Source organism: Aspergillus pseudoviridinutans, assembly GCF_018340605.1.
Source record: "Aspergillus pseudoviridinutans IFM 55266 DNA, scaffold_1, whole genome shotgun sequence".
NCBI lineage: Eukaryota > Fungi > Ascomycota > Eurotiomycetes > Eurotiales > Aspergillaceae > Aspergillus > Aspergillus pseudoviridinutans.
The window spans coordinates 4,067,964-4,091,704 of record NW_025091281.1 but is presented as its reverse complement, the minus strand read 5'-3'; the positions used below and the strand labels follow the sequence as shown (position 1 = coordinate 4,091,704).

The window sequence follows — 23,741 nt, the reverse complement described above, 5'->3', positions numbered from 1 at the left end:
CGCTATATATTAGAGCTCATCCTTTTCCCAACCAGACTCCTCGTCTTGGTCTGCAGACTCCATCTCTTCCTGCTGTTGTCGTTGTTGCTCCAAGGCGACTCTTTCCGCCAACGCTGCAATTTCTTCATCATATTCCGTCCATTCAGGAACCTGTCTTCGGGCCCTGTCCAGTTTGGGCTCCTTCGTTTGCGGGTTATTACACAGGTCAATCGTTCTGGCCGTGCTGAGCGACTCGTCCGAGCACCAGGTCTCGCACCAGAGCCACTCCTGGGGAAGGCTCTTGATCGGGATGTGATGCTGCATATGATTCGGCAGGTCTTGGTCGAGATTACTCAGACTGTTGGGATCGGCCGAGAGCATCTGATACTGTCCGCGAAGACGATCGCCGGCTGCAAGGGCCCGGAAGTGGTTTAGATCTACTACGTACAGCGCCGAGATATGATAGGGGAGTCCGCGGAGGAAGTTCTTCCAGTATCCCTGCTTCCAGAAGCGGAAGCCTTCCATCTCCTCGCGGGAATCGCACATGGGTGTGAAGCCGTATGGCGCGCCCTCAAGATCTAGAGAGACGAGGTCGTACATATCCGTGCGCACGATCTGATCGGCATCCACGAAGATCACCTTATCTAGTGAAAGCGGGAAAAGGACGTCCAAGAAGAGGATCTTGTATCCCCAGATCTCCCTTTGTTTCTCCCGCTGCGCTCGAAGCCAGTGCGGCCATTTGTATGTGACCATTTCGTACGAAAAGCCATATTCCTTCGCCAGGTGTGGAAGGAAGGATTTGAATGAAGGTGAGAGGAATTGTTCGATAAACCAGAATTTGACGGTATGCTTGGTGTTTCGCATCACCGAGACCATCATGATATTCAGCATTCGCTCGTACAGGTGACCGCTTGCCACGGAGAAGATGTTGATGTCCGCCTGCTTCTCAGCCAGACTATCTTTAGAACCGACACCTACGCTTGAGAGTACACCCTGAGCAAAGTTGAAGCCCTTAGATACGTAGTCCATCGCTGAGCCTGGTTTGGTACCTATATCTAGGACATCTTCCATCTCCTGGCCCTTCTTACGCGAAAGACGAGGGAATAGAGTCTTCCCTTGGAATGAGAGAAGTGCAACTTCGTTGTTCTCGTCACCGGGTTGCGGACTGTACCCATGGCCGCCGACGCTGTCAAGGTTGAAAATGCGCTGACTGCGGCCAGGCTTAAGATTGATCTTCCACAGTCCCGGCTGAGCTTTGAACTGGAAATATCCCAAATTTGCCATGATGATGGTATCAGCGAAGTGAGGATTGTTTTCGGTGCCGAGAAGTAGTTGAACTCCCCTCGGCGGAGTCTTGACCGTGACATCGCGCGAATGTCCTTCAATTAAGATATGTTCCAGTGCGTAGATGGCGTCAACATTGGCACCTGGTTTCAAGGAGCTCAATTTGATGTTGTCCAGGTCGTAGATCGACTCCTTAGGAGCAACGAGCCAGGGGGATGGGACGTCCATCCCCAGGGTGAGAAGTGCCTCCACCGGCACGCCAGAAAACGTGGCCGTGGGCCTTGCGAGACTTCCATCATCGTTGAACGATGGCTCCGAGTCCAAGACATAGCGATAGAATCGCTTCGTTGGTAGCTCCTGGATCTCTTCACGTGGGTTCAGGGACAATGTGACCCGGACACCGGCTAATTTTGAGAGGACCTTCAATATTGGCAGCCATCTCTGTGCTGTTTCTGATGTAGGATCAATAGAAGCAGCGATGATGATAGCTGGATCTTCAGAAGTCGAAAGAGTTATGACAGACCGCAAATCGTCCCACTTCTTGAACAAATCCACTCTGATGTTGGACATTTGTTCAAAAATGCCCTCAGGAACGTCAGACACGGTCGAAAGAGCCGCAAGAGAACTAAGTTTGGCAAGCGCAAGCGGGCCAGAAAGCTTCGAGTCCAAACCGAGATCCTTCGCAGCCTTTGCAACAGGACCTATTCTCTTCGTCTGTTCGTAGGCCAGAAGTCCGTCCAGATCTTCTTTCGATAGCGTCGATCCCTCTGGGAGAGGCCCAATTGCTCTGCCGTTGACAACGACGCCATTCGTTCCCGGCAAAAATCCAAGACCTATAGCCAAGGCCTGCTGCGCCTCCCAAAACTGGGACATTTTCTTAGACTCTGTTTCAGGAAAGTTGCTAATTTTCGCAGTCTTCAAAGCGGCTAGAACTTGGGAAGCATCCACCCTCTCTGTCCCCTTCAATGAGTTATAGACCAGGGTAGATCCGCTTTCCGTCTCTACATCAGGAGCTGGGTTATGGACCAAAACCATCTCCACTTCGCCGTGCGTCTCCCGGTGTTCAAGAGCCTCAACAAGTAACTTCAGGCCATTCTCGGAGTCGAAGTCCCCGACAACGATCAAGTGCTTACTAACGAGTGTATCCTCCGTGTCAGATGCAATGCGAAGGGTATCGGCGGACTCTCCCCTAGACTCTTCTAGTTTTGAAATGTCCACAATTCGGATATCCTTTGGATCCTCGGGGATTATCAAGGGGTTGCGGCGATCGAATGCTTGCGAGAGGAAAAGTTCGGGGAGCCAGGTGTCTTCCTCGATAGACCCATCCACAACTCCTTGTTGGATGGTCTGCAAGTCGCGCCCAACCCTCATGCTCATTTCCTGAGGCCAGTTGTCGTCTCGATGAATAAAGACTCCATTCACTAAGATATATGGTGCGTCGGCCTTAATTCCAAGTCTGTTCTGGTATTGATTGGTCCGGGAAACCAGGGTCTCAAGCTCATCGCTCTTCAGAATCTCGTCGAATGACCGAATTTGCTTATTGGGCCGCGAAGTTCGATCCTTAGTGGCATGTTGGAATGAGGCCTTGTCAGGAGACCCTATCTTCTTTCTGGCTGCGGACTATTTACATCATTAGCACACACAAGACCAAATGACACCTTATGCGACATACCTCTTCCAAATACTGGATCAGGCTGGCCAGACCAAAGGTCTCATGAAGATAATGAGCGACTTTGAGTTGCGCGACGGATCCTGGAGACGAAGCAAGAGGGACCAGACCAAATCGCACCGGGATCTTCTTCTTGACAAACACTTGGAGAGTCTTGACAACCAGCTCCATGTCGTCAGAGCTAGTGAGATCCACAGGGGCGACAATATTATGAGCATCGCGCCGCACAGCGGGGAGTTGACCCGGGTACATAGGTTGAAGGTACTGCTCACAGTAAGTACGCCGCTAGGACACAACACAGAACTGAAGGGTGGAGGCTTACCGCTGAGAGGTCGTCCGGCCATGATTGGTATTTTGTATCCTTTTCCAGGTCGTTCATCCAGATGATCACGCCGCCTCCCTCAATTTCGTCACGGTAGTTGTAACGCGGAGGGGAATCCTTCGCCAGTGTCTCCCCGAGGGTCTGATGGCAGAGCAAATCGACAGCTTCCTGAGCAGAAAGTCCAATACCCCGAAATTTGTCGATTAGTCTTCTTTCGCGACGGAGGTGATCCAAGAGTGAGAATGCATCTATCTGACGAGGATCAATCTGAACCCCATTGATCCACATGACATTGGCGCCTGAAGGAAGCATTCCAAGCCGGCTAGTACGAATATCTTTCAGCAGAGCGGTTGACGCATTGTAAGCAGCGATCTTGGCGGAGTGCTTGGGGAAGTCTTGAGAAATCCTCACAAGCGTATCCAAGGGCTCTTCACTGTCCATCACATAGCTGACCGTGTTCAGACCGAGACGGGCCACTTCTGAGGAAGACAGAGGTCTCAGGTCATCAGGTGATTCTTCCTCCACGCTGGCCGACTCAGTACTCCCCGATTTCTTTTGGCTCCTTTTCTCAGCATCACGGTCATCAATTACAATATAATCCGTCCGCTTGAGAGCAAGTTCGACACCATAGCCAGAGACAAAGAGGGGACGAGATATCCAATGTTGAGGTGGTCGGTAGCGCACGCGATACGAGACCTGTCCTTCCTTGGCGAGCGCACTCAAGGTATGATGAAAATCTCTGAACATGGGAGACGCAATATCCGCATACAGAATGGTCGGTGGAAGTGATATATCTCCTAGCACTCGATCGAAGGGAAGCTCTCGAGGATCTCTGCACACCATCGCATGTTAGATACCCGTAAACCCACATCCGAGAACAATAGTAACTCACGACTCTCCCATCACGTCCTGTTGGGCGCGCTCCATGAGCGAGGAGCAATACTGTTTACCGTCCGAGTGAACCCAGACAGGGCATGCCGCATCCTGCGCCGCCATCAACGAATGCTGGACAGACGCGTTATAGAACTGATAGTGCGTGGTGATTCGAGGGGCCGCGGATCGAATCGCCAAAGACAGCTTGAACGACGACAAAAGTTCCGGGCTGCTGAGATGTCCATCATCATAAACGACTTGTAGGAAACGGTCATAAAGCTGTTTTTCTGTGGTCGCATCGTCAAATGTTCCCTCTGCGATACGATCGAGTAGGGGGAAGTAGGACGTTGAGTTCTCCTCTGCAGCTGTTTCTCTGATTTCATGATGAGCAAGCATCGTACGGAATGGAATGGCTGGGCTTGCTTACAATAGCTCTAGAAGATACGGTGCTGAATCGAATGATGCTTGTAAAGCAACATTGACAGATGGGCTTCCACGGACCACTGAGGTCAACGCGGCCAGTACTACAAGGCAAAGTCGCCACGAGGTGATTGAGGCTAAGCCGATAGCCATGATTGAAGCGAGGCTTCTAATTCACAGCTTCGTTGTCAGACTGTTTATCAAGTTGCTAGCTGGAACGGCAGCCAAATAGCAAGCATAACGGGCCGACGGTTCAAGCTCGATGTTGGGTCGCAGATAGCGTACAGGCAGATAAAATGCGTAATCTTAATCTGGCATAAAGGGAAGCATTTATCTCCGTCTCAATGAGAGGAGTTCGTAACCAAGTTACCTTGTTCATTACATATCTACAGGATGCTCTTCAGGCCACCTTGCTGAAGCTTCTACGGGAGGCGCAGCGGCCACTAGCGCAGAACTTCCGTGTTGAAGAATAGAAGCTTCTTATTGGCCGGTTATTACCACCACTTCATGAAACCGTTCTGTACAGAGTAGGGTAGCTGGTACTGTACACAGCGTTCGTGGAGTAGACGGCTTGGCCTTTGACTTATTATACTCTGCAGCGCTGAAAATGCTGCGTTAGGTGGCCTTTATTGCTCTGTCGCCTATGCTGTTCAACGAGGCTCAGTGCCTTGCACAGGGACAGCTGAGACAGCTGAGTTGATGAGAGTCTAGATACCGTCGTTTCCTCCAAGAATATCACCCCTTCTTCTTCCTGACAGCATCTGCTTCAAGAGGCGAGCTGTGTCTCTTCCCTCTTCTCTGTCCATTATGGTGACGCCTGGTCCGGTCGCTTGAGGCTAGGAGAGCCAAGCTGGTGACGGAGAGGAGTTCTCCAACATCCGTACTACCGTCCGAAGCCATACACGCCCAATTCTCCCTCGACTCCTGCATAACGTTTCTAATTTTCTTTTCCCTCCCAGAAGCATGGAGGATATTCGCGATCGCCGCATGCACGGCCAACAGAATAGGACTCGGTGGCTGACACCGCTTGCTCTGACTCATCAAAGTGACCAATCTATCTGCTGGTAGAAAGCGTCTGTACGCCGTAGCAAAGTCCGGAAACGTCTTAACTCGGTAATGATTCGGAGTGCTTGTTGCCTCTAATGTCAATCTGAAAGCCTTGAATTCCCGATCAAGCGGGAACAACATCATGATCGCGTTATGCTCGCGGTTGATGTCCTCCGATGTGAACTTGAGCCGAGACCGCAGAGCAGGGAAGTATCGGTAGAGGTTTGCCCAGACGTCTGACAATGCCTTCCTCTCGTCCTTGGGACCTCCTAGTACGGACGGTAGTATATGTGCGGCTTCTAGAGGACCCGTGAGAGCTTCGTCTGGATGGCCCGAGTTCCGGTCGTAAGAACCGGAAATGACGCATCTATTTCCATCTCGCTGAAGGCATTTCTTCCGCAGTCGTTCAAGTACTTTCTTGTAGTCTGAACTAATGAGGTCGATGGTGTCTTCCTCTGCAGAATAAGATGAGCCGAGTTCAGGGGTGTGGTTCGCGTTGGCCAGGAGAGGCCGAATGAGCCCAGTGTCGAGGGTTTCAGCTAGTTCGTGAAGTTCATCATTAGACTGACAAGCCCAAATATCGTTATAGAGATTTTTCCGTCCGTCAGGTGGCAAGAACATGTAGCAAGTCTCAAGGAAGCGGACCGTGTCATCCTCATCATTGCAAGCTCTGTATCCTTTCAGCATGGGCCTGAGTTTTGCCTTGACTTCAGGAGAAGTAAGGTTATTCGTAGATGATGGCATGGAGAGAGTTAAGAGTATTACGACGGTGCGTGTGAGGCTTGTTGGGTTGTATTTCTATGAGGCAAGAAGAAAAGTGAGAGTCCGGGAATTGAAACAGAGGGACTCGTGAATTTCCCCAGGCCTGAGGGTGTGGATTGTAGAAGATCTGGAAAATTCACAGCCAGCTGCTCTGGTGCATTCGAGGGATTTTCGATTGAGTTATGCTTGATGCAAGTCTATGTTTTCTACTATTCAGAGTAAATACAAGAAGCAGCTCGAGCTGTAGTATTCCTTATGATTCAAACAAAGAAGAGACCATTATCATTGATCTATATGGTAGAGACAACATGAATATAGGATGGCAACGACGAGTGGTACGGCTCAACCCTCTTCTCAAGGCAGTAGGGCTCCTACATCTGTAACAGCGCTGCAAAGGGTTGTAGTACAAGAAATGAGCTATTTTGGGCCATCTATTGTTTCTACAAGCTCACAACGATGTTCGACAACAGATTTGTATTGATCCTGCCAAAGATGGTCATAAAACATGTGTATCATAAGCTGGTAGTCGTGCAACAAGTCTTTTCTAGGTACATTTTGTGTGGTATCAAACGCTTTCCAGACGCCAATCCTCTCATCAAGACATGCTAAGCCGACCCAGATGCCGAAAGCAACAACAAGGACAAATACATCCTGAAACTTCATATGAACATAAAAGCCACAAAAAAGAAAAATAAACTCCGAAGATGACCAATACTCCAGACCCAGGCTTTTCTGTCCTCCGTTGCTTTTGAAAGAAAATGTGAGTGCAGTACATATAAATTCAACAGTTATCGAGAATCGGAGCTCGATTGCTTGGAATGAGTTCGCTTGCGAGTGGTAGCCTCCCAAATGAGGTGCCTGCGCTTCAATTCATCTGCGTCGAAGTATGATTCCTCATCTGGCGCGTGACTAGGGAGATTCTCTGGACGGATGCTGAGAGCGCTTGTAGACCTCATTTTCTTGAGACTTTTGGCCTTTCCGACGTCCCCGAGCTTTCGAAGTTCGCGGGCCAGTCGATCAAGGGCTGAACCACCCGCTTTGAAGTGAGATTGTTTCTCTGGCGGCGGTGGAAGAGGCTTGTCCAAAATGTCCTCGTTACTATTGCCACTGCGGATCGAAGGTGGGGGAAGCTTATCGGTCGATCCGAAGCTGATGCCGGAGTCGACTTTGCGACTCTTGTGGCCACGAGGTGCGGGGTCCTGTCCTTCTTCGAAGCTGGAAGGTCCGTTCACCAGCGCACACTCGTCGATAATCTCATTGGCAGTTCGCAGATACTTGTCCAGGGCTTCTCGAACCAATGGCCATCCATTCGCTTCACCTTCGGGTGCTCCCTGGGTGATCACCTTGTCTAGTATCTGTCTACCGTTGGTCTCAAAAGCAGAGATGTATCGAAAAAATCCGTCACGCTGAGATTTGAGGATCTGCGGAGTCAGCTGAGAAGTAGGCGTGACCGTCGCTTCCGTCACCGGGGGGAAGAGCGTGTTCAGCATGGCAATACAATTGGCCTTGTTGAACGGCGCCAACAACATCTCATTGATCAAGATCTGGCGAACCATGTCAGCAAAGACAAGTTGTCATCGAGGATAAGAGGGGAACCAGCTTACCCAGCGACGAAGTCCGAGGTAAATCTGGGTGTAGAGAGCTTCAACTCTACGACCTTGAACATTGATCGATTCGATCCAAGTGAGGACCCGTGGATATTTCTTTGCAAGCTCGGTCTTTTCCTTGAGGTCTTCGGGATGGATGTTCAGTCGCTGTAATGCGGCCGCAACCTCTCTTCTCCTGCGATTTTCTAGGTCCTTCAGATAGTCCAGAGCAGTCAAGGCTTGAGGAAAATCAACCTCGTCCAATTGCGGAGCGAAGCAGCGACGAAGGAAAGAGGTCACAAAGCTTGGCGGTAGGGAGCAGGGCTGGGATGGCATTCGAGCAATATGGTGAGTCAGCTGTGCCCTGAAGTCCGCAGCGGGATCCAAGGCAAAGTCCTGAGAGGAGACGGAGGCTTTGGACGAGCTGGAAGAGCGATTCGAGAAAGCAGTTTCGGGGGTGCGGGCTCCCGATCCAGGTTGTCTAGTCGGGTTGCAGTTCAGCGCGTACATCGTACGAAGTGGAATCTCGTAGGTTTCAGGATAGCGTAGGCAGTGGTCGAAGATCCAGGTCCAGGCAGAGCCATCAAGGCCGCTCGGACGTTCGTCCAAATGTGCCATGTTTGTCGATAAGGGAGAGAATGGAAGGTCAGATGGTCGATTGGAACTCGTTGAAATCCAGAACGAAATCTCTTGGAAAGGAGCGGATTTAAAAGGACTGTGGGTCAGGAAAAGTCCTGAATTCAGAGTATACGTTCAGGGGATGTGTGTGCGACGTGATGGAGGTGCAGGTAGAAGAGTCAATCCAAATAGTACCGAAAATGCGGATCGCAAAGACGGCTGGTATCAGTTGCGTGTAACCTGTGAAACCCGCGACTCCATACCACAAATCTGCACCTCGAAAACAGCAATTGACCAAAGCGGATGAAGGGTTTGCTGAACTGGGAAGAGAAGCGTAGGTGAGAAGTATCCCTTGGGTTCCTTCCGGCGTGAGGGGGGAAGTAAGCGTCTATAGGAAGCAAACGGAAGAAATTCCGGTTTGCTTGATCTCCGCTGGTCAAGTCAATTGATTGAAAGCTGAATTTAATTTTCGTTTCCTTCTGGGTCCTCTTTGTCTCGAGTCCTGATCAAGCTTACTGGAGTACTCGAAAGATGCGGATGATAAAGATTGGATAAAAAGGTGGTGTGCTTTGTATGACCGAAAGTCGATAAACTCGGCGGGGATGCTGTCAAAGCAATAAAGCAAACAGTGATCGAGGATCAGTGCGCTAAAAGAAGCCGAAGAGATTTGGTGCTTCTGTAGATTTTGGATAGATCCAAAACCAAGTCTTGCGAGTCAAAGAACGAATAGAATGGAAATTTTGCGACACAGCGACGCAGAGTGAGAAGCAACGAATGTGGCGTCAGAATAAAAAAAATAAGGCAAGACGCAAGACGCAGACGCGTGGAAGGGAGACAACAACAACAACAATATTGGAATAATATATCTATCAATCACCAGTGCCAAAACAACATCATCGAAAATAGACAGAAGGAGGGGAAAGAGGAAGAACCCAGAATAAATGGTAACTGCCTCATGGACGGCTTCCGAGGGAAAATGGGTCGATCGTACTAATAATCCTCATACTACTCCGTAATAAGCAGCGCACTGATTGGGTTCGTTAATTACAAGAGCTGATCGAGGCTTCTGGACTCCCTTTGCCGTCCCACTTTTGCCCCTCCCACCGGTCAATAAATTACAGTCGAGTTGATCAGTTTACCTGGTAATTGCTTTTGCTTCCTGAACCATCGACTCTTTGAGACTTTGGCGCTGTGTCGAACTTCGATAGACTAATGAATCCTTCGATCTGCGTTCCGGTTCCGTGGAATTCGCCTTCGCCTTCCGCTGTGTGGAAACTGCCATGTGGATGCTGCCACCCAATGACGATAATTGCTGTCTGACAGCCTGCTACTTCGTACTTAGGTACCTATCCACGGATGGATGTACTTAAGGGAGGCAGCTTTGTTTCTATTCCCAATCACTTCTTTTCGAAGCAGGGACGGACTGACTTCAACTTGCAGCGCGGAGGCTGATGTACGATGAAACTCGCAGAGCACACACACCACCAAGGTGACCCAGAAAATCAATCACCTGTCTTTCCGGCAAACAAAGGAAACTCTCATCCATCATATCAACCCTTACCATCGGCGTTCGTTCAGATTTCACATGAAAATAATAGATTCATTAATACTCGGAACTGGACTATTTTGTCATCTCAAAAAAGTCCAGACTCGATAAATCCAACCCGCTGGAAACGCCCTAACAAGAGACCATTCCTGCTAGGGATAAGTCCGTCGTTGTGTTTTGTTTGACCTTGCAGGCTTCCCGACCTTCCGCGCGGACAGACATCCAGGACCATCAAATCAGAATGGCTGAGTCAATGAAGGTGGATCAAACAACCCCCGCGTAGGTTGGCGAGCTGCTTGCCGGCCCCAGTGTGCTGGGTTCCGCCATCATCCTAGCGCGTCGTTGTCCGTTTGTCCGTTCAGGCACCGCTAGTGCCGTCGTACGTATGTACGTCCTTACGCTAGTAGTGTCTTAGATTGTTGGTGTCCTAAGAATTAGGTACTGTACTTCCTGCCTCACGCCTTTCGAGTCCAGGCCCACGAGCGGCCATCTCTTTTACCAGTCAACCGAAGTGAGCAGTCAGCTCTCTTGCTCGAAATTTCGCTCGCACCGTTATCTCGCATGATGCGTCAAGCGATCAATCTTGGATTTTACGTGCGACACGCTGCATTAGTCACAAGTCCAATGATGTTCCTGATACTGATTTTGCTCATTTAACACTATTACATAGTTCTGCGCTGAGACAATTGTAAAGAACGGCTCCGCTGTTCGATTCCTACGTACTACTGGTGGCTCGCAGAGTGCTCCGTACCCCTCTCAAACTGTGTATGAGCAGCACTTCGAAGTGATTCATTTTCAGTAGTAATGGTATTCAGCCTATTGCCTTGGCGGGCGGGTTTGAACACTGGCATCATCATACGTACTTCATACCGAGTACACGAGTCGAGCACCCATGATATGACCAACATCGGGCATTTACCCCCGAGACGCAGCACCGTTGGACGTCATAGGCTCAATACGCTGTAATGCCAAACGTTGATCTTTCATCCTTTTTGCTGTCGATCACTCTCGACGATTGAGGGATCAACTTCAGCTGATGTCAGTGGCCATGAAAGGAAATCAGCCATCCCCCATTTTCAGTCAAGCTGCAGGAGACGTTTCGATACCTGGAGTCCGAAGTTTGAGACTCCTACCGCGACCTTTCGGATTGGTCTCATTTCAATCAACAAAGCATTCCAATCTTGCGCAGACACTCTATCTTTGAAGTCGCTGAAATATTATCCTAGAGAGCTCGTCGAGGCGCAATCGCTCGTGCCCATGAGGACATTTGACTGAACTTCGTCCCTCATACTGGCCAAGGCGACGGGATTTGTGAAGCCCAAGTCTTTATTTTGCTACTAGCAGCATCTCCAGCATGTCGGGCTCGGCCCCTGAACCCCGCTCAAACCGTTTTCTTGGGATCGTAGTCCATGCCGAAACAGGCATGACGGCCCAGCCTTCTATAGTTCTAGTGCGTCTGCCCTGAACGATTAGTTTTATCCGGGTTTCAGCTGAAAGTTGAGTTTGGGCGAATAAGTCAGAATGAGGCAAGGCAGAGACATCACGAGTTCGGTATACTGTGCGACGTATCAATGGTGTATCTCAAGTTGAAGATTCGTCGTCAGGAAGTAGGTAGGCGGATCTGGCTTGAATCCCACTCTTAACATTTCTATAATGACGAATAAGTGAAGTCTATGTAGTCGGCAGAGACATAGCGATTTATCATATACGGGTGATTATTTGGTGACCATTAGCTACAGCTTTTTCCGTGCATATACACATCAAACTGGGCTGGTCATTGACATTCGACGTTCACTAATCTATGGGTAGTAAAAGAAAGCTTGCATTATACTTGAGCTTTGAATAAAGTTGAACACCCCCATCTGTCTTATTGCCCATTGCCCAGCTACATGATGTCAGCTAATCACTGAATCAAGTTGGATGCGTTTCTCTCATATCATTTATTTCATATCCCGTCTTTTCGTTTCTCGCCTTGATCTTCTGAATCTCTCTCATTTCATGCTTTTCCCAGGTTTACCTAGTCACTCACTCATAGGGCTGATGATATCAAGCCCTCTTGGAACAGACTCAGGCAGTTTTCTGGGTTCGTGTCTGTCAGGCAAGCTACATCTCACGGTCCTGCACAGCGCAACGGGTGCACTTATGAGGAACCACTATCACCTCGAAGCTGGACTGCCTACGTATTCCATGTTTGTTCGACAAACTGTTGCTTCTCGCAGTATCAGGAACTTCAACTTTGAGGACGAGGAGGGTTAAAGCTTTACGCGCTTGAGCTCACTACAAGTTTTCACAGCCTTGTTTTCTTCAGACAATCGAACCGATAAACTCGGACCGTGCCTCTACACCATAAATGACCTGAATCACGCCAAGCAGCATGCTGGTTCAAAGTGGAGCACTTATGGTTTCACAGGCACAGATCTTCAGGACTTGGTCACATGGCACCAGACCAGGAAGGATGGTGTCAGCTAATTCCGCATTATGCTTTGCGACTTGAAGGCCTCGACACCGTTCCAAAAAGCACAAGTGAGTCGAAGAGCTTTTAAGGATCAGTGTCAGTGACACTGAGTATTGACCGAGCTGTAGCGCCTCATGAGAGTGCTTGTCAGAGGCCTCTCGTGAGCTACCATGTTTGCGAGCGCTCAGGGAGTTCTCTGATTGTGATAATTTATATTCGAAACTAGTCCTCAAGTCGGACTTCTCGCTAGGATGTGGAAACCGGTCTTGCTAATGAGATTAATGAAGGTGCTGTACGCGGTAACAAAATTGACTTCCTCATGAACGTCAGAAATCAGAATCCAAAATGCAATGTCGACGAAATGCAGAGCCAAAAATCGTCATTTATCAAAAGCAAATCAAAGACACCACGAGCATTTCAAGGCTAAGATAGATTTCAATACATCCCACTTGGCGAAGGGGGGAAAGCTGCAAGGGTGCAGAAGAGACAAGGGAGAACTTTACGAGGAGGCCAGAAAATGCTGCCTCAGGCGTCGACAGTCATCTTCCCCGTCCTTCCCAGCTTTCTCTAACAATCATCTCTGTAAGGAGGGCATAACTAATATGCTTCTGAAAAAGCCTCATATTGGGCTGATTGACTGTGTGACACAGCTGTGAGTGAACCAGTAACTATGGTTTTAACCCATATTGAACAACTTCACATTGAGCAGTATTCTATCATTACTGCATAGAACTTTAGTATTTATCCGGAGATGGAAATAAAGGTCGACTTTTGCCGGCAAACTCAATGCATTGTAGCTGGCTAGATCAATCCTTCTTCATCTCGGTGGTTCCGACAATCAAGTAAGGCCTTTTCATGGGCTTGCAGCGATAAGGTCATTGTCATTGTTGCTTTATCCATGACCGCAGCCAGCAACGGTCCGAGTCATGATATCAAGGACTCGATTTGATAACTCGCCACTCTCGAAACACATAGACCATATTCTTAATCAGGCAGGAGAAAGGGTCCACTCCAGTCGCCGTTGAAGGCCCAGAGTTGGTGGCTGGCGTCCAGCCTGCGGGACGCAGCAGTTGACAGGAAGCTGATCTTCGTGAACCATGGACGGGCATGGAAAGTGGAGTTATACATGATAACCTAAATGATCGGTCATATCCGGCCTTGCCTGTCTGAGAAAGAGGCTGTGAAGTCAATAGCTTCGTCAATTCTCCCGGACGAAGATATAAGGTCACTGGTTCCTGCACGACCGGAGTCCAGCAACAACAAATCATTCAGGAAATTCACACCCTTCAATTGAACCCAGGTGAACTCCAAGAGGAACACCATCATTTGAACGCGATGTCTGGGTCATATCGCCCCGAAGTTCTCTCTGAGGAAATGGAAGTACTCCCGACTACCGCAGCCTTCTTCCGCCGGATTTCTCGCATCAATACTCGTATACCTCCTATCGCCAGGAAAGCTGCCGTGCCTTGCAAGGTAGCAAATATGTCCCATGGCAAGTTGCAACAAGAAACCGCGTCTCCATCGCCCAATCTACGTCGTTACGTCGGCCACACCGCCGTCTTTCGGAAATCGATGGAAGCAACCCAAGCAGAACGCAGACGCCAAATGCACCATCTGAGTTACTATGAAGACGATGGACCCAACTACGGAGCCAACGATAGGACCGAGATGGACATTTCTGCCATCCGGGAACAAGTCGCCAAGGCAGTCAAGACGATGATTCGCCGTCGCTCTATCGCAGGCACACCTCAAGGCCTTGAATCAGAAAAGTCCAATGCATTGCTACGTGTATCGGCCCGCAAGTCTCATGAGAACGATACTCTCCAAGAGACAACGGAGAAAAGGAACAGATTTGCTGCCAAAAGTCGAAAATATGCGTCCATGCTTGTACCTGGGCGGCGGATGTTCAACTGTCCATCTCCTGTATTACATGCGAATGCCGTCTATTGACCCATTCCACGTTTCTTCATGCCACATCACGGAAACTGTCTGCACACCTCAATGCGGATATAGCGGATCTTACGAATTTACGAATAGTCTATACAATGGGAAAGCGATTGAGCGAGCATGCACTGTTAGATATTAGCAACTTTGTTCATACCTTAGCAATCGAAGAATGTCAAGACTCGGTCCGCGTTAGGTCCGACACAAGACAAAGATAAAACCTTGTTCAAAACTCCCTCATGTAGAGCTAGCAAGACGCTCATAACTCTCTCTCTCACCAATCAATCTGATTGTGACAGAACGTGATCATCATAGACCCTTAAAGTTTGCTGGTTGACTTTTGCGGACCATTGGATCCCCCGCGTCTATTCTCCACAATATCGATATCAGCAGCAGGTTCCCCCGGATCCAGCAGCGCTGTTTATCTCATTGGGTGATATCTCAACAGTTCCAGTCGGAATAGCCGGCTAAGGCGAACCTGAGCCAGTTGGCGGTTAAATGCGAGTCTGGCCAGGCGACGAAGGATTGCCGGGTTCGGATGAGGATTGCGTTTGCCCTTGTAGCGCATGTCCAATGGTCCTTCAAGTATTGTAACAAGTCACCTTATTCGATTCAAGGCGCTGATAGTTTCTCTTGCTTCGCTACAAATGGCAAGAGGACACGGGGGCAAATGATCAGGACATCAGCAGCTCCCGTCTCCCATTCGATCGATCTCCACCAATCAGAACTGCCGTTATTTTGAGAGACACGTACCTTAACCTATCTGATCGAATCACTCAAGTGTCTAGATTTCGTAGGCAATATCCTAGACGCTGATGCTATGATTGCGGATCCAACCTTGTGGACTGTTAGAGCCTTCCAAGGGCAACATTAAGGTAATGTCTGGAATGGAGCTGGAATCCTGGGTTTTGATCAACCACAGCGAGGCAGTCTTCTACAAGAAACAATAGTTGCATTATGTGTTGCACCAATATGGGAATTGCTTGAATTTTATCAGAGAATTGCTGTGCATGGAAGGGTGTGTGCTGGTGGTAAGATATATTGTTCGCAACCAGCTGCACTGTGGATTGCAGTATCTGAGTGCTGCAGCCTGATACTTGATTATATAAGCAGAGGAAGCTACTTTGGAATAATCTTACCAGACTGCTGCAAAATGATTACATAAATTTGATTGATATGTCAAGACTCCAACAGCTCGTCGATATCAAAAAAGCACTTCTATGGAGAGCAGATCCCCTGATTGGCCGGTCGGACCCAGGCACCAAGGCACCAAGGCACCAACACTGCTGAAGTGCCAAGACCAGCGATATGAACTTTTGATGAGAGCATTATTCGTAGTATCAGTCCAGTTGCTTACAACAAAAGTTACGGAGTAATAACACAAACACTGCCAAATAAGCAAGACTGCTCCCATTCACCAACATGGCCAAACAACCCCTCGCCGAAACCCTCCAGTTCGAGAAAAAGAACAAAGACATGCTCAAGCTCCCAAAATGTACTGTCCAAATCAACACCTGACTAAACGAACCTACTAACAACCCCAACACAGACGCTCGCGTCCAAAAACGCCCTATCCCCCATGCTCCAGTCGCATCTCCCTACGCCGGCCCCTCGGTCCCGAAAATCGTCTACGTCTCCACCAAGTCCCCCTTCATGAGCGCCGTCAAGCGAGTCCAAAAGCTTCTCCGACAAGCCGAAAAACGCGCCACGGCGGCGGTCAATCTGTCAAGTAGCAAGAGGACAGATCGACAGAAGCTGGCCGAGGTAGCGCGCGGACAGGAGCAGCTGAGCAAGGAGGAGGTGTTCGTCAAGGCCACGGGACGGGCGATTGAGAAGGCGCTGAGCGTTGGGCGGTGGTTCGAGGAGCGTGGGAACGAGTATGCGGTGCGGGTGAAGACGGGGAGTGTGCTTGTCGTCGACGACATCGAGGAAGACGAGGAGGCGAAGCGGAAAGCGATCGAGGAAGCAGAAAGGGTTCTGCAGCAGGAGCAAGCGCAGGAGAAGAAAGACGGCGAGAAAGCTGATGGTCAAGGCGCTCCGGACCAGTCTGTCGACGCTCCCGCACAGCCTGTATCGAAATCCGAAACGAAGAAGAGGAAACGCGCTGCGAATGCTCTGGCCTCAGCCTCCGGTGAGGAGCTACCAGAGACCCGAACGCGATGGGTCAACATGGTGGAAATCGCTCTGACGCTCAAGTGAAGACTCCTGGATATGGCTCAGGAGAGCCCCCTTCTCGGATTGCATATGCGTCTCAGTCTCATAGTGACTATAACTGGTGTCATCCCCACTTTCCTCCGCAGGACATGTCTCCTGTGACGGACCAAGGAGAACTCCTTACCGATCTACACTCTGCCTCAGCGCTAGCTGGCACCGTGTGAGGCGTTGTGCCTGCAGAAATACCCACTGCATTTATCTAATCGACGCTCCAGCACCCATAGCCACAACCTCATCGCCTCCGCTACGATCTCAGGCCCAGCCAGAACCAAATCCACGTGGCCGTGATGGGTGCTGATGCTTCAAATTAAAAGACTATGTTGTATCCCTCCCGTKGGCACTACGCCATGATGTCGCAGTTCGAAGTGTGGGTTGCATCAATGTGGTGGACTATCTTATCAGAGAGATATGATCATGACCTAGGTCCCTGGTCTACCGTGGGGGAGATCTTGGATTGAATCTCCCGCATGTAAGCAAACAGCTTGGAATGTAGCGATAGGTGAAAATGCTTAATCCAATAGTTAAAGCTATCCACGAGTGCAGCAGAGACTTTTCAGCTCGCGATTAAAATGCAGATAAAGGAATGCGTCGGTTCGCTGTAAAGGTTAATAGTAGCCTCGAGAATTGACATACTGATTAACGCGCAGAAGTGCAATCTGAAGGATGGGCAATGTATGATTATGCATTCATAAAAGGAAACTTCAGTCATTCATCGCTTCGCGGAAACTCTCAAAGGAAGTGATGCTGCTATGATAGAACTAATACACAGAGGGTGAGCCCTACTCGATTTGCTGCTGCCCAGAAAAGAAGAGACATTAACATGAGCCGATGAGGAAACCAACTGCTGCCAGAAAGTCGTAACTGGGTCAACAGGACGCTAGAACAAGAGGAAATGTGGAAAGGTCCGGTGATGCAGGTTATGCAATGTCATAACTGCAGATCAAAAGAGAGTAACGAAAACAGCAAACACCAGATACCCCAGCAACCAGTGATAAGAAATAAATCAAGGGCCCGTGACCAGTGTACACGAAGGGAAAGGAGAGAACCAACCCGTGGGAAGCTAAGTACTCAAGACAAGACAATAGATAGGAAAGGTTAAAAGAGGGAGGGAAAGGCTAAGGGCCAAACAAGATGATGACGATGCTCATATGCGCTCAACACCATGATTCAAGACGATGTCTCGGAAGACGAGGAAGACAATAAAGAAGACAATTACTTGTCCATCTTCTGCCATCCGTTTAAGTATGCCATAAGGCCTACCCCTAGAAGCACCACTCCAAGCATCGACGCATACGGGCTGGTCTGTTCCAGAACATCGTGTTTCAAGGACTGTTTCGCGAATGCCGTGCCAGAACCATTAACATTGGTATATGACGACGACGGTGTCGTAATTGGATGTGCTTGCTTCTCGACTTCTCCGCCTCCAACATGGCTGGCGTCGTCAGTCGTCAAATCTTCACGAGAAATAGCAGTCTCCTGCGCTGCAGATTCGTTGCTTATCTCGCGTTTCTCTGCACGCTCACGCCGCAGAGTGTCGATCATCTCCGCCAGTGACTTGCGTGCTTCCACCGTCTCACTCTCCGCTTTCTCCGCCCGATTTCTAAACATTGAGACTTGCTTCTTCATTTCCTCCATTTCTTCCATCATCATCTCAAGGCGAAGTTGCAAATGATAAGCCTGAGTGTCTGCTAGTGTTTCTGAGGTGGATGATTTGTCTGAGTTCGAGTTAGGAGGCATTTCGGCGTTGGCAGGCTGCTCATGCGCGTGCTTCTCGCTGATCGCCACATCATTGGACCGAGCACCCATGCCCGGTTCGAGCGATTTTCCGTCGATGCCCTTTGCCTGCAACTCCAGATTTCTGGCCTTCTCCTCCGCAGACTCCCGCGCGTTACGTTCTTGCAGCAATAGTGTCTCCAATTCCTTAACACGGGCACCCTGACTATCCAGCTCCCGCTTGGCGGACGACAATGCCTCGATCAAAGACAGAATCTGGCTGGACTCACGCGAAACAGGAGAGTTGTTTGAACCTAATTTCGGCTTCTCTGTGTCCGACCGTTTAAGAGGAGAAAATGCATCGGCACTTGTGCGGGGTGGTGCATCAGGCTTTTCGGGAAGCGGTTGCTGCGGTGGTGGTGCAGGGGGATCTGAGAATCTTGAGAAAGAATCGACGCGCGGCATCTTAGGTCTGCCGTTGACTTGACGTGAGACACCGCTGTCTGGTGGCGAGTGCTTTGCTCTCTCTTTTTCTTGGTGACCCGGTTTCATCAAAGAAGTCAGAAATTCGTCGGTTTGCCGGAGATCTTGTGCTTGCTGCTTTGCCTGTTTCATTTCACACTAGACGCAAAAAGAATTAGTGGGATGTCACGTTGGGAGGAGAAGCGAGCAACAAACGTACTGTAAGCCGCTTGACAATTTGTTCGATGGAGATTGGAGAATTCCAGTAGTTCATCTGACGCTGCTGCTGCAACGCACTAAGTTGACTGCTCGCAGCGCTTTGCGAGCTTCTATTGCTCATCGTGCTCCCGGAGCGCCCTCGGAGATGCGACAGGGGCTGACTGAGCGGGGAAGGGAGAAGACCGTTACCAGAAGCGGGATCCAAATCTCCTAGAGTGAGGTCGAAGATGTTTGGCATAGTCCCATAGATCCCAGCGTGCTCAACTTTAGCAGAGACCTTGTGATGAACGATAGTCTTTTGATCCTCACTGACGATGTCAATCCCCAGCTCCAGGGTGTCGTTTTCCCGAAGTTCGTGTGGTTCCGACTCGCGGTTCTCCGGAGAGAGGCGCTGGCCATTAACAAAGGTCCCGTTCGACGATTTGACATCTCGAATCCAGATTTTGCCAGTCTTGTCCGCCCATATCTCCGCGTGTTGTCGAGAAAGCACCTTGGAATCGAAAAACCCGTTCACAGGGGTAGGAACAGTTTTCGCATTTGTCTGTCGTCCAATTCGCAAAACTTCTGGATAGAAAGGAACAGTAATCTGCTTCTTTTCAAAGGTGCCGTTGATTGGCAGAAGCGTCAATATAGCCGGCGGCTCCCCCGATGGCGCGCTGCCAGCGCGGACGCCATTCTGCTGAGAAGACTGGAGCATGTGCTGCGAGGGAACAATAGACGAAGGCTGATGGAGAGCGGACATGGCCGAAGCAGCCCCGGGCCCAGAGGAGAATGCAGGCATCACCTGCGTACGTGTGGTACTCACTCCAGTTGCCGGTTCAGACTTGGTACTTGGCCAAATGCTCCTGGAGGACTTTTTCTTCGAAGACCAGGTACCAGATTCAGCGTTGTTGCTTTGTACTGCATGAGCGTTTTGTGGACCCGCGACTACGGTGGCGGTGGAGGAGTTTGATCCTAGAGACGACGAGGAATTGGATCTCTGAATCGTCTTCCGTGGCATGAACATCCGTGAAACTTCGTCGTTCATTGAAGTCAGAGCTCCTTGTCCTCCTTTACCAGAGTCGTACCATCCCAAGCGAGGACCCTCTTGCACACTAGGCGGTGATGCAACAGCAGTCATGGAGAAACGGGCTGGCGCGATGGACAATATCAGAAACTCAATGTGCCAACGCCGCCTATCGCATGGGCGCGCAGTCGAGGAGCGAATCGATAAATGGTCGCAGTATCAATGATTTATCCAATACCAAGCTCGTTTGCTAGTGTTGATGATGAAGACTAATTGATGCTGAAGTATTGCGATGCCCGGGCTTTGATCCCTACCAGCTCTGAGGAGGTCACGTTAGCATTGTTTCGATGCCAACACAGCCGAACTCCTGTCATTTCCACCAAAACAGGAAAGCAGATGTACAGTCGGTGAGCCCTGCGTTCAAGAGACGAAATGTCAAACCTACCTTTGAAACTGAGATCTGGAGAGCAAAGTTGAGATAAAGTATGGAAATGAGACACTGGGTGCGTCAAGTCAAGGGAGCTGTGTGATTCTTGGTCCGAGCCGGGGAAGCGACCGGTTGATGAAAGAACGCCGTCCAAGGGGAAGGAAGGAGGCACGAGACGGGACTGCCACCTTATACAGGCTTCTAGACCGTTGAAGCAGCAAAGATCTTGACGCACAAAGGCTGAAAGTTCCAGGACAAATTATCATGGGATGCACAAACACCACAGCGGGAGAGGAGGTCAGTTTAGGCCTTGGACGCCTGAGGCCCCTACCACGTGACTCTGCACGTGCCATCATGGAACAAGAAGCCGCTTCACAGTGCATTGGGTGTTCTTCGGGTCACGTGCATCTGACGGAATAGGCCCGCGGCTTGTAGGTGGAGTGACCTTGCGGAGCTTTGGCTGCTCAAGAACAAGCTTGCTTAGCATCAAAGGCCTGCACAAACAGCATTGAGACGCTGGCATCCTACCTTCGATATTTGCTTTAAGCGTTTGGTGCATTCAGTAACACATATATCTCCTCCCTTGTTTCCCGAAAATGCCTGTCGTTGCAGCTCCGCCTCAAGGCCACGGCCCCTCTACCTTTGACAAGAGTGAGTTTGGAGGCCGCTTGGACATTTGACGATGTCCATATACATCTGTTGATGGTGGGCTAACTCTGTGACAGTGAAGATGGGTGCTCTGATGGGATCGAGTGAGTCTGCGAAAACGTACCGTCCTTTCGCATGGAAGCGTCGCTAATCAAAGCTTCTTTTCTAGCCGTTGGCGGTATCATGGGATTTATCATCGGTTCGTGCCATTGAAGTACTGATTTACGCGAATATATCGCTTACGTGGTCTAAGGAACCGTCACTATCTTCCAGTATGGCGCTGGGCCTAACGGAGTGATGCGCACTCTGGGAAAATACATGCTTGGTTCGGGTGCAACTTTCGGGTAAGCTTTCTTTTCAGCCAGCATGATACATTTGAGTTAGCCGTCTGTTCTATGGACAGAGGAGTTTAAAATTGTTCCGGCCGAGGTTCTCGTGCTAATGTGATACTTGCTTCCCAACAGTCTTTTCATGTCGATTGGTAGCGTTATCCGTACCGAAGGACCTCACAACGACGCTTGGTTGCGTGCTCGGGGACCCCCGATGATGCTTCCTCGTCAGTCTCCTCTACGGCCCATGCGTCAGTAGGCGAACAATACTGCTTCTGCCGCAGGAATTGATGAAGGGGATATGTCACGACCCATGGGGACGACTTTGTACAATAATATCTACCGGGATGGGAACCTTGTACTGCAGGGAGCAAGACACGCAGTATGGCTATTTGCTTCTGGATGGTTGCAAAATGTCAGCGCAGCGGAGGGACTCTCCCTACATCATGTACATAAAGTGGAGGCATTGGACATTGGGTCGGATGGAAGGTGCCTCCAGCCATGCACTTTTTTCTGGCGTTGAACCAAGGAATATCATTTAATGAGAGATTGATGAGATGTCAAATCAATTTGTCGCATAACATTGATATGAACGCGAAAGCATTCGTGATTCGTATGGACAGAGCCATGGTATACACGCAATCATTAAGTCCAAAAACCGTGGGTTGTTTTAATCCTAAGACTACATTTGAACAATGAATAATTGAACAATGAATAACTGAAAAGTCACTCAGCAGCTCAGCAGCTGCATTGAACAACTGGCCAGATCGAATGCTAGCATGTCGAGGCTTGAATATCTCCGAGGTTCCAGGAAGCGGACGACCGCGTGTAACATGGCAACTAGGCGTCTTTTGAGCTCGAAATGATCCCGCTTCTGAGGAGATGCATGATCATTAATCAGTGTCCCGCTTTCAATACTCTATTCCAATCCAACGGTTGTAGGTTGATCCAACGGATGCTACTGCCTTTGTTCAAGAAAGACGTGACCGAGCGACTGCAATAATGCGCTTTGACCTAATCACAATTGTGCCTGACGATGTAGTGAGCTGGCGGTGACACTGAGTTTGGACAGGTAATATAAAGTGATAATGCAGAGATATATGCATGGCCACCTTTTTACTTCGTGGAATACCGATCATCGTGCCCTTGCTTCGACAAACGATGATCATACTTCGGTACATACACCAGAGCGGGAAGAGAAGTTCGAGCTGTTGCTTGGTGATCCTTGACGATCATGTTGATCTGGACGCCTAGATTTCAGTAGGGCAGAATGAAATATGGGGCCATTCTCATAGGAGCGACAGAAACCAGTAGTCTACACCGTAGAGCCGAGGCAGTGAGGGAGATGATCTATGGGAGATATTCTCTCGAGTACTCTTTGAAAGAGTTGTGTACACTCAATTGAACCTTGACCATTAAGGTAATAATGTATTACTGCTGCTGCGCCAGCTCGTTTCTCAATGATGATACTGCTCCTCGTGACCTCAGACCTGCGGAAACCAATTCAGCCTTAGGCACAATTGCGTGCAGGGGGCCCACATGTCCGTGGGTCTTGACTGGATTTTCAGGAACAGCCGAACAGGTGGATGGACTAAGACTTGGACAGTCGGACTTGGTGGTGGCATCTGTGGCATGGCCATTTCGCTTGTATCCCACTGAGTTGGTTAGTCCCTTCGTGAACGGCGTGACTAGCCGAGAATTTTTACTTTGCAATTTGCCATCAGGGAACTATTGGAGTTTAGCCAGCGCATGTAATTTCGCTATTTGCTGGCGCGATTCGCCCCAGGGACGAGAGTTGAGAGAGTCGTATTATTACGAGAAGCTTTCGTGCGAAATCCTCCGATCTCTGATTCATCAACCAATTCGGATGACGACTGCTGCGCCAAGGGGTAAGTTTAGGTACCTGAGGGTTCGAACTCCAAAGGTGCGACAATCAACATGCCTCTCTCAGACCTGCGTGAAACAGCCCAGAGACAATGGTGGTGAGCGCAGGCGCCAGAATGATGTTAAAGAATTTGGAACCACCATTTCTGCAGGAGTTGAATGAAGGACAAAGGTCCCTTAGAAGTGATGCTCAAATAATCAAAACATCTTTTTGTGGCTTCTTATGATAATTTCGCTGCTCTTCCCCGGCCAGAACTGCAGCTCAAGGAGGCAAAAGAGCACTAGGCTCTGGTGAGGGTCCATTTAATTAATGGTCCAGTAACTTCGATCGTAT

General features: G+C 49.6%; 7 protein-coding genes across 7 annotated transcripts; 3 read left to right on the top strand and 4 right to left on the bottom strand.

Moving 5' to 3' along the window:
- Nucleotides 1-9: 9 nt before the first annotated feature.
- Nucleotides 10-4,700, bottom strand: Asppvi_001403 (putative UDP-glucose:glycoprotein glucosyltransferase; the record flags this gene model as incomplete). Its single annotated transcript, XM_043297700.1, has 5 exons — nucleotides 10-2,883; nucleotides 2,936-3,196; nucleotides 3,255-4,086; nucleotides 4,147-4,500; nucleotides 4,555-4,700. The coding sequence occupies 5 exons, from the start codon at nucleotides 4,698-4,700 to the stop codon at nucleotides 10-12; spliced, it is 4,467 nt and encodes a 1,488-aa protein (XP_043153635.1).
- A 582-nt stretch (nucleotides 4,701-5,282) lies between these two features.
- Nucleotides 5,283-6,338, bottom strand: Asppvi_001402 (uncharacterized protein; the record flags this gene model as incomplete). The annotated part of the gene is made up of 1 exon (XM_043297699.1): nucleotides 5,283-6,338. The coding sequence occupies one exon, from the start codon at nucleotides 6,336-6,338 to the stop codon at nucleotides 5,283-5,285; it is 1,056 nt and encodes a 351-aa protein (XP_043153634.1).
- An 806-nt stretch (nucleotides 6,339-7,144) lies between these two features.
- Nucleotides 7,145-8,560, bottom strand: Asppvi_001401 (uncharacterized protein; the record flags this gene model as incomplete). The annotated part of the gene is made up of 2 exons (XM_043297698.1): nucleotides 7,145-7,900; nucleotides 7,961-8,560. 2 exons carry the CDS (start codon nucleotides 8,558-8,560, stop codon nucleotides 7,145-7,147), a joined length of 1,356 nt encoding a protein of 451 aa, XP_043153633.1.
- Nucleotides 8,561-13,896: 5,336 nt separating this feature from the next.
- Asppvi_001400 (uncharacterized protein) lies at nucleotides 13,897-14,511 on the top strand (the record flags this gene model as incomplete). The annotated part of the gene is made up of 1 exon (XM_043297697.1): nucleotides 13,897-14,511. One exon carries the CDS (start codon nucleotides 13,897-13,899, stop codon nucleotides 14,509-14,511), a length of 615 nt encoding a protein of 204 aa, XP_043153632.1.
- A 1,416-nt stretch (nucleotides 14,512-15,927) lies between these two features.
- On the top strand, nucleotides 15,928-16,704 carry Asppvi_001399 (ribonuclease P subunit p20 family protein; the record flags this gene model as incomplete). The annotated part of the gene is made up of 2 exons (XM_043297696.1): nucleotides 15,928-16,000; nucleotides 16,055-16,704. 2 exons carry the CDS (start codon nucleotides 15,928-15,930, stop codon nucleotides 16,702-16,704), a joined length of 723 nt encoding a protein of 240 aa, XP_043153631.1.
- Nucleotides 16,705-17,931: 1,227 nt separating this feature from the next.
- Asppvi_001398 (putative cytoplasm to vacuole targeting Vps64) lies at nucleotides 17,932-20,233 on the bottom strand (the record flags this gene model as incomplete). Its single annotated transcript, XM_043297695.1, has 2 exons — nucleotides 17,932-19,053; nucleotides 19,115-20,233. 2 exons carry the CDS (start codon nucleotides 20,231-20,233, stop codon nucleotides 17,932-17,934), a joined length of 2,241 nt encoding a protein of 746 aa, XP_043153630.1.
- A 909-nt stretch (nucleotides 20,234-21,142) lies between these two features.
- Nucleotides 21,143-21,782, top strand: Asppvi_001397 (MGR2/ROMO1 family protein; the record flags this gene model as incomplete). The annotated part of the gene is made up of 5 exons (XM_043297694.1): nucleotides 21,143-21,197; nucleotides 21,272-21,298; nucleotides 21,364-21,393; nucleotides 21,448-21,538; nucleotides 21,659-21,782. 5 exons carry the CDS (start codon nucleotides 21,143-21,145, stop codon nucleotides 21,780-21,782), a joined length of 327 nt encoding a protein of 108 aa, XP_043153629.1.
- Nucleotides 21,783-23,741: the final 1,959 nt, after the last annotated feature.